This window comes from Echinococcus granulosus (assembly GCF_000524195.1).
Source record: "Echinococcus granulosus chromosome Unknown EG_S00272, whole genome shotgun sequence".
In the NCBI taxonomy this organism is placed as follows: domain Eukaryota; kingdom Metazoa; phylum Platyhelminthes; class Cestoda; order Cyclophyllidea; family Taeniidae; genus Echinococcus; species Echinococcus granulosus.
In genome coordinates this window covers 17,180-30,171 of record NW_020170652.1, presented here as the reverse complement: position 1 = coordinate 30,171, position 12,992 = coordinate 17,180, and the positions used below count along the sequence as shown (strand labels likewise).

The 12,992-nt window shown below is 42.2% G+C and overlaps 1 protein-coding gene across 1 annotated transcript; it reads right to left on the bottom strand. All coding sequences in view use genetic code 11, as the record gives it.

Moving 5' to 3' along the window:
• Positions 1–7,067: 7,067 nt before the first annotated feature.
• Positions 7,068–7,483, bottom strand: EGR_10798 (hypothetical protein; the record flags this gene model as incomplete). The annotated part of the gene is made up of 2 exons (XM_024500047.1): positions 7,068–7,143; positions 7,335–7,483. The coding sequence occupies 2 exons, from the start codon at positions 7,481–7,483 to the stop codon at positions 7,068–7,070; spliced, it is 225 nt and encodes a 74-aa protein (XP_024345540.1).
• Between the last annotated feature and the right edge of the window lie 5,509 nt (positions 7,484–12,992).

Below are 12,992 nucleotides of genomic sequence, written 5' to 3'. Positions count from 1 at the left end.
CTCAACCCGTTATGACCTATCTCATGTCTCATACAACATATGGCATATGACATAAATTCATGGAAGCACTTCTGGCCTTGGCACAATTGAGGTGCTGGTGGAGATGACAGGGCTAGTACCTGCGTAGACTCTAGGGTCATCCCCTATACTTGCGTTCCCAATGAGTACATCAAATTAAGTTATTAACCAATTTGCTCGATGCAGATTTACTTAGTGGCGCTATGCAGCCTCCTGATGGTGATAAGGCGATTCGACTGCATGATGTACCTCAAGCTAGAACAGGTTCACGAACCTGATTCAGCCCTCTGGCGTCTTCGTGCCTGCATTAGTTCACTACATCCTCTGAGGAGTGTTGGTGCTGTGCTAATCGGTCCAGAAGAGCGAAGGCAAAGTCCTAATCCCCTCCGCCAGGTGTTGCAATTCCAACTTTTATCTGCACTGCTTTATGCTTCACGCTTGCCTATTCACGATAGGTCCAGTACCTCCGTAGTCCCTTGTCATTCGCCACAGTGATCACCTTCCATTTGGCTTGCATCGAGGGCTCAAATGACCTCCAAATTAAGCGATATTAGCAGAGCTTTGGCCCAAAATCCCTAGTGCCGATTTCCTTCAGTGGACGTGTATGTTTGCAACGCATCTACTCAAGTCTGCATTAAATATGCACATATGGAACCAATTACTGGGAGGAGACTGATTATTAATGAGCAGGAGCAGTTAGCAAATCAAAGATTGGCGGACGCTAACATGCCGGTTTTCATTTCCAATCATTCGATGGTCTCACACAAGCACACAAAACAATCCAAAATGTGTGGCAATATATATTGCTCACGTTATTCTTTGCTGTCTACGATTATTAAAATGGCGAAGCCTTGACCATTTTATGCTTACATCAAACTCTTCGCCACCAGCAAGTGTACACGAAAGACTCGTGGAAATGAAATGCGGTAATTTTGGCTAAAAATAGGTTTCAAAACCTCTGATTTGATATTACTCGGCAAGATATTGGCAAAGCCTTAGTGGCTTTTTCCTTTTTGCTGGCAGTCTTACAGCTTTCGACTATCAGAAAACCTGTTTCCCATTTTGAGATGGGTGAGACAAATTGACGTCTCAGGAGGTAGAGGAATATCCACTTCTCCCCAGACAACAAAATCACACTATCTACATATGATTAGGTGCTGGTTTCCAGCTTGGGAAAAAGGCTACTACTGCCATATAGCGCCATTAAATAGGCAAGTAACACCGCATTACAAACTGTGTGTTGGCTTTGGCAAAAGTCCTTCGATGGTATCGTATGTAGCTGATTTTAGCTAGGTCGCGCAGAATACAAACCCTCTCAGTTGCACCACAGACGAGAATTTTGCATGCCTAATTTGCTGCTGCGAAAGTGACCTCACTGACTTGCTAATTGCGAAAATAACCATTTCATTTCTCCCTTCATGTGACTCACCGCATGTTCTCCCAGTAGCATTTCGTCCGACAATAGTAATTCATTGCTGCTGCGCAGATGACGACTTAGTACAACGTTCCTTCATTCCATTGACATGCCAATGCAGTTCATGTAGAACCGGTGGTACTGCCTCTACAACATTCTATCTCCTCACAACATGGCAAAGTGTTGCGCAAACCATAGGATAGGCGCCAACGATTGCTCTACAAAATTGAGGCTGGTTTTGCGCGACTCATTACACAATCTAAACAAACGCTATCTCGAACGATCCATTCGATTGATGCTCGGCAGATTTCGGCTGAAAAGTTCCTTATGCTGAAATTCATGTAAGGAAGGATCGGACTGTACTCATCTCACACTCTAGACTTTTTGTATATTCGCTCTTGAAAGAAATTCCTTCTAGGCCGATCGTTTCTACCAAGGCTTAATGACAAAATTATCGACAGACATTCCTGACGTTAGTGTCTTTGGCAATGCACCTGTAAGTCAGTGCTCTTAATAGAATGTCTTTTCAACTCCTGCGTATAGAAGCGCAGCAGAGGAATTCGCCTCCCAGCACCAATGCCCAGAGACCTAGGAATGAGGTCTGCTTATGTGTGCACCATCACTCTCATGCTTAATTAAGGCGCCCGCTGGGTGTGCTAGACATCAGCATTCACTTTGCCTGAAATTTTGCTCCAATAAACCACGTCTTTCCACACCACGTGTTCACATATTCCCTTACACACTGTAGGATCGATGTTATAACTCGAGTTGTAGTTTTATCTAACCAGTAAGAAAAAGGTGTTAGCATACCCTTGTGGTCAAATTACCTCACGATATTGAGTTTTTGATTCTACAAACAGCGTTGTTGTTATAATACGCCTTAGATAGTGGAAACAGTACCAAAGTCTAGACTTTTTCATATGCGCCTTTTTGGGACAGTCCATTTGGTAGCCAGCCTGTCCAAAAGCACGACTTTTGGAACCCTGGTAAGCATAGTTCTTCTTTTATACACTAAATGGCCCTATTCTTCTGAGGCCTGGTATTTTACAATAAGTAGGGCAATAACGCATTCGAGACCTGCAGGATTTGAATGCAATCCAGTTACCGGCTGATTTGACTATGTCAAAGACACTTTAGTAGTCATGCTGCAACTAATCTACGAAAATACTTCCAGCGATGCCAAAATATTTAGCTAATACACTGTCAATAGGGACTGAACCTCGGCACCTCTTTGCGAGTGTCCAATCATGTAGTTCGAAGCATTTGAATCAAAAAGTTAAATGTACTTAATTATAATTTGCGGAGAGGCAGTATATTTTCCACATCATTGCTCAATCCGACTTCTTTACATGAATCTAACGTACTTTCCGTTTGTAGAGAGTGCACTGAAGCATAAGAGCGTGAGTTATTATTGCTTACAGAAGTATGGTAAATGGCTTTACTACCAAATCAGTTAGCTTGCAGGGCCTGAAGACGGTAAGCATGCTTTTGCAAATGGAGTGGTAAAACGGAACATAACTAACCCAGCTGTGAATGGCACTTTTCACTTAAGCCTTTTCTTGCCCCGTGTGCTACGCGTTTGCAGGCACCATGCCAACGCTGGCGCATGATCGCGCCTGGTGCGCCAACATTCATGCACGTCATTCATGGTTGCCTCGGTTCCACCGCGCACCTTATACTCTGCGCCTTCGCCCTCCTCAATAGTCTCTACATTGTCGCCACGACCATCGAAAGTATACTTCTATCATACCTACCCTAGCACTTACGATTGAAGGGGACGAGGCTAGATGTCAGCAAGATTTGTTAAACGCTTCCTTATAAATTGACTCGTGTGAACGTACCCCCAAAAGGGCTTAAGTTCTCCTTATCCGATAAGACTAAATCGCTGAATGGAAATAAGAACGCTAAAGCGCAAGCATTAAATATGGCACATACTCACGCAAAACTTCTGGGTAGCCGAACACATTGCAGATCCTAGTGATGTGACTCCACATGGAGACTTGCTGAAGCAGCTTAACTCCTCATTAACAGTTGCGGGATTGAAATATGGCCCTTATTCTCTTCTCCATCAAACACATCAGCGTTTAGCTCAATACAAAACAATGAGCAAGCGGGTAGAGAATACACTGAATGTGACCGCACACATCGCACTTTGCCCACAGGGCGTCATATAATTTCATTAAAAGGAAAAATTGGTACTTGGGTAATTATAACCACGCATTTACAATATTATCCGGTGGCGGAAATTTCGAGAATCAAGATGAGTAGTTAAAAGTTAAGTTGCAATGTTGTTCATCGATAAGCTGAATGAAAGGATATGCAGATTCAATTTTTGATAATAGCAGGTGACGCATGTAACAGGATCATGTCGAAATATTCATGTAGTTGGTAGTAAGGAAAAGGCAATGAGGGAAGTGGAAGACAAACTGGTATGAATATACCTAATCCTAAAATACCCTAAAGCTCTACTAGCGCGTGCTCTGTGTATCTGATAAAACTCCAGTGTGCAAAGCAGTATTTATATTAAATCTGTATAAATCGGCCCCTCAATCCAGTTGCCGACTTCGCTAATTTACAGGCACCTCGATTGGATTTTATTTATGGTGGATGTTTTACATTCAACATCAAAGCGTGAAAAAGTATGCTAGATGCAAAAGAAGAAAGCAAAGCAAGCTGAAATCAAATGATGACTAGTTACCTCAACTATATTTAACCGAATTATCACGGAGGCTGCGCCCTCGTATTATTTTTAATGTAAACTAGATTTGAACATAGCCAAATATATACACTCACTAATTATTTGACTTTTGGCATAAGTAGATAGGAGATGACCTACATTTAAAGAACACTGTAACCTTGGCGCAGTTTAAATTCGCGGATGTGGACTGCCGCTGTAACGCAGTATTTTGGATGCCGAAACAGGGGTCGCAGTGCGTTTACTTGTAAAATCTCGCGTCAAATTAAATCCGGCACCGTTTGTTCTTCCCTACTATGCAAAGTTTGCCCATTTTTACAATTATTTTCATAGGAACTGCAAACTTCATCTATTGTCCGGGCACGTTTTTTTGCAAATTTATGAAGTATTGAATTCTGGCAGTACTATTTCCACCGTTGCTAAGCCTATAGAAAGCTTACGTTTGTTAAAACGTCCATGTTAGTTTCGATGTTAGGTTGAAGGTTTGCTGAATATTTCGTCAATATGTATTAAAATTTTGAGTTTTTTATTTATGTAGACACGTATCTGCCTTATATCAAGTTTCTATCATCCATCAAACACCTCTGTCACTTGACACTTCTTGCTTCTACTGCTGTGTATTTTATCTGATGAGAACCTTACTCTTTTGCATACATTTCTGTATCATTTATTCGTGGGTTACACTTATCTAAATTTCGTCATTTTGTGCTGCCTAATTGAACGTTATGTGACAGTAGTTCCATTTGCAGGTCAGTTGTACATGCTTTTGAAGCCTGAAACATCAGCAGTAAAAGACAATTTTTTCAACCTGTCTGATAAAAAGGTTTAATTCTCTCAAACATTATTCTAAGTCATTCGGGAATCCTATATTTTCAAAAAAACGGAGTCTCTTAAGATTGGTACTGGCATATATCCCTTCTGCTGAGAAGCCCACATAGTTGTTTACCCTAGTAGACAATAGTGATTAATCCCTGCAAAAATACTGGGTTGTCATCGCAATGGTAGTGTTATGTCGAATATTATCTGTGAAACCAATTCTAGTTTCTTTCATCCCGTACCGATTTTTGTCTATTAAACTTTAATGGCGTTTGGTAAGTGCAACTTTTCATTCTATGGCTTTGAATTAAAAGCACCATGAAACTGCTACTGCCTAAAAATTGTTTATATAATGCTAATCAATGTAAAAGTCGTAGATAGAGTATTTTTAAACGTGAAAGTGAAGAGTCTTGTATCCTTTTATCACCGTTAACGCATTTACCTTGTTTTTTCCCGTTTGGGAAACCGGAATGAATGTCTACTTAAGTTTCCCTACGCACCGTTTTGGATGCGTTTAGTTGCCTACTTTGATATCCACAGTTATCATTATTTTTGCAACCTCCATCCAAAGCTACACCGGAAAATTCTATCTAAATGGAATTATTTGCTCATTCTGGCTCTGTAGTCGCATAGGCGTCAGTCCATTCAGGCTTTACAAAGGTTGAAAACGCCTCTCTAAGAAAAAGTTACAGCGACAAGGTATGATAAACAGCATCTCCGCAAAGCTTTGTGGTCTTAAGACCCCGCTGGAGGAGGCAAGCGGGTCAAGGCGTCACGTATATGTGACTCTACTAGCGACCGTAATGTGCCCGAAACGTTCTGTTATGTGCGTTCATTTTTTCATCATTTTACGCTCTTTACAAGACATAACAAAAGAAAAATGATTCGAGGTAGCGAGTTTGCACATCTTGCAAAAAATCACCCTCAAGTTACTTCGCCTGTAAACTACAAGGGTCCCAACATTTGAGAGTTGATTTATATGCTATAAACCAAAATCGTCCGTGTAATAGGACGCCTTACCAATGTTATACACAAATACTGGAGTTTGAACGCATGACGAAGGCGCCTTGTCCTTTCTTAAATAATGGTTTGGCTTGTCACGTACCCCTCTAATTCTTGGTGAGAACTGCAACGCCCATCCATTTGGTGAGCATTCTGTTTGTACAGTATCAATTTAGAACTTTAGGAGTGGGAAGCTCTCTCCGACTAATGCTATTGCGATGTAAGAATGTGTAAATGTCCTATTTTGCCTTCTCTTCATTCTCAAAAACTTCTTCTTTTAGCCATGGTCAACAGCATGTTTTTAGGAGGACATCTTCCAACCATTAACATTGACAATGAAACTGCTTTGATTATTGTTGCCAACATCTCTTCTGACTATTAGTTATGCTCGATAGAAGCCTCTGCAGCGAAGGGTTCCACTGCATTGCCAAAGTGTTGCCACATTTACATTAATGATACACTTGCAGAGAGCGCCCTCCAAAATTCGGTTTGTTCCACTGATTATGCATATTAATGTCTTATTGTTCTAATCCAAACTTTGCAGCCTTTTCTTTGAATGAAAGTACTTTGAGCAAATGCCCTCAAACTTCTATGCGACAATGTCTAGTGAGCTGATAAGCGGATTCCGAACTGTGCAACTTATTAAATTAGAAAGTTATTTGTGCCTGTTACATGTCTGGGTGTGGACTCCACTCAGTCATATCGAAGAATACGTCAATGAATTAGTACAAATTATTACTGTACTTGTTGCTGAAATGTGCGAAAATGTCGACGGTATGTCTTACCTCCTTCCATTTGGCTCTGCAGGGCTTTCACACTACTTATGATGCCAGTTATTGCTGCCGCGATATTGTCCTGCAACAATGCTGGCTTGATGAGTTGGGAAAGGCGCAAATGCACTGTATTTGCAACGGAGATACTGCAGACAGTCGTAACAATTCGGATGCAGCTTTCAACGTCATCAAAATATATGACATCTTTGATTAATGCAAAGTAAAAGAGCTGATTTTCTTAAATATTTCAAAAATCCTATCAATACTTCTTAAGAGAAGTATGGATTTTCGAGTTGACAGATAATTCTGTCGGTATAAGGAAGTAGTGTACTAGCTGGACTTTTCATTTTTAGGGCACATCGCATTGGCTGTCGGAGATCATTCCTTGTACTCGGAGACATTGAGTAGGGACCAAGAGACGCCGTCTGGACGGAGAAAGAGTAATCCTTGCTCAATGCCATTCTTGGTGCCCTGCATGCCCTCTATGACGCAATGCACGCCTATTTTTGTCCTCTTTAGCCACTAGAACTGCGAGAGGCATTTATCCGAAAAAGCGAGGAAGTTTGATTATCTGTTAGTGTTTGGTGCTTCAAAGAGTATCTTGAGGGTGAACTACTCAACGGAGGAGGGATGATGTGTGGCCTGCGACATCGCCGGATCGGATCCAGAGCGACTGTCCACCTCCATACCCAAGTAGATCGACCCTTGTGCATACTTGCTCATGGCGGTTGTTAATGGAGCCTCTATGGGTGAGGCAGCTACCATCCGCACTTAGACTTCTAATTTTTGGGGTAACCCGAGAAATACTAATGACCTTAGGAGTTAAGCGGCACAATGGAAAGGTGGTGCACTCGACATACGAGGGTGGTTCACCGGTGGACACAACACTTTTTTTCTAATCGGCAAGGGCATCACCTACAACACAATTGGCATGGATGTGAAAGTGGGCGGCATGATGCCGGGTATTCGCCATGACAAGAGTGTGGCCACAGCAGTAGTATATACGTGGTGCAACGGACCTTGTGCGCAGAAGCATCAGTTCCAACGGTTACACAACTGACGAGATCATCACTTCACGTGCCGGTTGGAGCGTCTGTATGGGCAAAACCGACGACCTGCTCTGTGAGGAGAAAGAACAGGTTATTCAAATGCCTATCCCTATTAACCACCAGCAAGTTATCATCTGTTTTTATGGGTTTTTAATCTACCACTAGTTGTCCTGAGTAATTTAATATACTTTAAAGCCTTAATGCTAAGATTTTCATTCTTTCCTTTATCATATTCACGATTCGGAGGCTATAGCAGACCGTCTGCGTGTAGTTGTGGGATTTTACATGACCATCTTGCCGCCATTCATTTATTCTCCCAGCCTTTGCAATTGTAGGTGGTGAATGCCGTTAATCCATTTCAATTTACATTCGCTACACTAACCGCCTACTTGGTTGCGCATACAATCGCTACACCGCAAGATGCACAATCCATTACATTGCGACTTATGTAAACATAAGCAGTATAAATTGTATTTCTTCATTAGGCCATCATGGACGACGGTCCCGCACGCAAGCTAGGCGTCACAAGCGACCTACAGGGAGCAGGTGATCAAGTACCTGACATGGTTGAGGTGCTACTGGCATAATATTCTGCTTATATTGACGGTTTAGAGAACTCTGAAAGGGCTACGTGTGGATGTTTTATAAATGAAGATGTCAACGATTCGGAGAGAGGACTATGAAGTAGTCGAGGGTTATAGCGAATACGAAGATCCCCTTCAATGCAACAATCCCCCTAGTAACGCAAACACTCTTGAGCACCAGTTTTCCGCCTCCTATATGATTACTGCTAGCGGTTTGGATGATGTCAAGTCCTCTTCTACTTTTACAGTCAAACTATATGCTCCATCCGATTGCGTTCACACAAACAGGTGTAGTTCGTGTAAGCGGGCACTCACTATATACACTGACTTTGATACTTAGTTATTCACTTATATTTCCTCATTAATTAAACTGTCTTTCGGTTGTGTAGCACGGTCTAGATTCTGAGAAGAAGCATCTGCCCTATACCCATCTCGACATCGCCGGCAGCGCTGGTGACATTGACGTCCTTCCTACTAAAGCCCCGCTACTAATATTTGCCAGTATGTACGTCCTCTACTGCCTCTGAGGTCGACGACCTATTCATCCACCATTGGTGTGGATATTGTTATATTTTGAAATGCTTGACAATGACTGACTTATGTGTACCTCAAGGCTTTCCTGCTCCATCCTGATATCAATACCAGATGTATCCTAGCAAGTCTTTCCGTTTTTTGCAGGAGATCATATTTGAGTTCGCAGAAGGGAATTACTTCTATCCCAATTGGTTTAAATGAAGAAAATAGGAATTTAGCACTCGATTTCTTCATAAGGTAGGATAGATATGGAGAAGGCCTCAGTATGGGTTCAAAGAAGGGTTAAAGAACTGCTAGAAGAACAACGAATGATCATAACACCTGTTTTGTTTCACAGCTCCTCTTCCCGAGCATTCTTCGTATTCTCGCCTCCGTAATAGTAGCCACTACGTAGTTTGGGCCTTAAAAATTACCGGAAATTGAGTCCATTGCACAGACTTGCAAAGGCTAAAGATTCAGCCAGAAAAGGGTGAGCGACAGTGCGATATCAAGTGTACTAGGACATTTAGCCTAAGAATCGGAGGCCTTTAAAAATTAAAGCAAATGTTTGATAGAGGTATACTTCACACCTCGTACTCCGGTTGCTGCACCATTTGATCCCACCCTAACCATAGCCGTGCCAAACAGATGTAATGCAACACGTGCGCATCCGAGCCCAAGCTACATGTGATGTCAAAACCAATATCAGCTACACAAATTACCCATTACTTTACTCACTACCATCACTACTGCATTCACAAATCTCTCATACTAAACAGAGGGCGGCTGTCATGCAGAGGCGCAACAACACCTCCTCCCGCATCAACCCGAATGACTCTAGAATGATTAACACGATCACCTCTGCCTCTACCAGCCCATGCTATTTACTTGACTCTGACACTCCACAGTCTCTCCAAACAATGATCCCACCATAGGAACCAACAGCAGTGCACTAAAAGGAAGTTATTACTACTCATGCAAGGTAAAACAATACTTTATTAGGCCAATACCACAAAAATAGGACGATGGAAATATCGTGTGCCTTTTTTACAGGAAACACGCAGTAGAAGCGCTTAAAAATCCGCACTCGAGTGCGTCAGCACAATGAGCAATGGCAGCACCCACAAACACGGAACTGTTGTAGCTGCCACTACGCCACCTCCAGCCTGCAAAACAAACTTCTGCCAAGAGAGAGTCCCACTGCCAGGCCCATGACTAGACAGTCAATCCTGAAGTGACTACCTATTAGGTGTATTAGTGCATGCACCCACCATCCGCATCCCATGAGCACAACAAGCCCATACTCACCACAGAGCAAAAGTACACCACCCGCCATCGGCTCGCAGACGATGAAGAAGCACTGACCGCCTCCCGCCCGAGCAATTGTACAAGGGCATGACGCCACCCACACCACACCCCCCTTTTAAGTCTTTCAAATACAACAGCTTCACCCACATGCACTTGGGCTGTGGTAGCGATAATGGTCCATTTCGCTCCTGAAATAGACAGACACACCAACCGGTGTTACCACGACTGATCTCTTATCCCAACCCGAAACCGCGGAGCGTCCAACCCTCCAACGGTTACTTCTACTAGCCCCACTACGAGACGTTAGCACTGTTCCCGTAAAGGCCAAAATTTAAACCCATGGGACATAATACCGATGACCTAGAAATACACCAGTGAGTCGACATCAGTAGCGTTTGATGTGGTGACAATCTAAAGCCCACTATTTCTTCTGCCAACCACCATTGCTACAGCCTCTAAAACGCTACTACGAAGCCATGATCCTCCCAAAACTTGTTGACCTAATCGTTGTGGCCCACAAGTTCTACCATTATATGAGCCCGTTCAAAAGTGTAAGCACCTAACTCCACTGATGCCACCTACCTTCAAACACCAAATAACCTTACTTCTAAAATAAATACATCCTACCTCACGTACTAGTCGTCAGGTAACACGACTACCTCACGTCCTTACAATATTTTCTATGTGCTATTGTTTATATGCAGACTCTTTAATATTTTATAGCTCTAAGGCAATTGCTACTTCTAAGCACTCACATGAGCGTCATTTGCGTCATGCATTTTAACACCCTTCCATTTTAATATGAAAAATAAAGCTGACAGCCTAATTCTTGCACTAGCGCAAAATTTAGTCTTGATGTGGTGCTAGTGCTACGAGATTGCCAAATGGTGGCAGCTTTTGTTTGCGTTTATTCCTTCAAATGGTTTGCGTTTTATGTATTGTGCAGATCTGTGTACTAAATAGTTGTGATAATTGAGGAGGCTACGTAATATTATTTGGAACTTTTCTCATCAGGTGGAGTGCAGAAATTGCTCCTCACTTTTGCGAGTGTTTCCTGCATATGGCTTTTGGTCACCATGATATTCGTTTAAGTGGGACATTCCACCGTTGTTTGCCACTTTCCTTCATCATGCAACTACTAGTCAGCTGTTGATTCAGAGTCACCATTAATTTCCCTCTGAATATAACTGAATATTCACAGAAGCAGCTGTGTACCTATGTTCAGTTTCTTTTTTAAAAGCAACTGGATGCTTAATTGCCCAAAAGCAACTAAGGAAATGCTCATTGTTGTCCCTTGAATGTCTCTCATGCGACAAATCACTATTACAAGAACTGCTCACGGCAAGAAATAAAGCAGTCAGTACTAGTTACAATGCATATCAGAGGAAGGTGGAGGCGTGTGCGGGAATCGCCTGACTGACTGCACATCCAAACTGATATATATTTACGTTTCCTGGTACTTGATTTTCCAACCATTTTCTCTGTATTAATCTTAGGTAAATTAATGGCGAACTAGTGTAGTCATTGGGGACTTGAATCGGATTCTTGAACATACTTTATGGGATTCACATAATCAATGCCCATTCGAATGTTGGAATGGATTATGGTACCGTAATCATAGTGGGCAATCCTATGCCATACGTCATATTATGTTGGCAACTAAAATGACACTGATTGTGCTAATGACAATTCTATCCACTTCCCTTTAAAACCTGATCTGTGCTCTCTTAATCGCCGAGTGCTGGCGTTGGAGGGGTTGGTAACAGACGAAGCCAACAGTAATCTATTTTTTTATAGTGGGGTAGGATAGGGGTAGAGGTTAGAATACATTGGTCTATACACCTGGACGGTGACTATATTGTGAGGTCACCTCAACGTCACCACTGGAACCCTAGTGGTAGGCCTCATCTATGATGATCACCATAGTGAATGCTGGTGGAGCCCCAAGGCTTATTGCGAATCGGCACAAATGGAAGTCGTCGTCGTGACAGATAAGGGAGTTGGATGTGCGTCTTCACTGAGGTACATCACATCATAACCTTCACCAAGGTGATGCAAACAGGCTTAAATAGGATCATAGAACTTCACTGACTTAAGGTGTGTCGCGTTATCGAATCCTCCAATCGCTGTCAGGTGATTACGTGAAGTTGGATGTTGTGATACAATTTCTTCTCGCCTTAATGAAGATATAGCATAGGATGAGCTTCTCTTCCAGTTTGGTGGTCGGTTTTTAAGGTTTTTGCCGTTTTGCGATCGAAGCAACACTAAACAGCGCAATAGTCCTCAATTCTTAAGCATAGAGTCTGATTTTCCTCCACTCTTATATATAAAAAGTCAGCCATCTTAATTGGAAGATAACTGCCTATTTCTATCATCATTTCCTCGTTTCTTTCCTATCATTTATGTAGCTCTCCAATAGGAAGATAGACTTTGTTAAGTACATTCGCGTGCTTGATTTACTTCATTGCGTTCATGTACAGCTTGCTCATGTAGTCGACGAAGTGGACACAGTTAATAATGCCCAGTCTCATGTCATTTTTTCTAGTTAAAGTGCCTAGCATGGGCTTTTTGTGGATCAACACAAATGAAATTTGAAAATCTTTTTTGATTGCTGCCTTAATTGGGTACTTTTCCCTCTTCGCTGTTTGATACTTTGCAACATATTGAGAAATGTAGAGTTAACAACTTAGTGCACGTATGCAGTATATGCTTTCGTCGAATACTGTAATGGAATCAACTGTGGAGCATAGTACGTTCGCTGGGCAACGGTTAGATTTCTAGGGGCTGCTAACAGTTGTGAATGCACTGTAGCTGGTATTT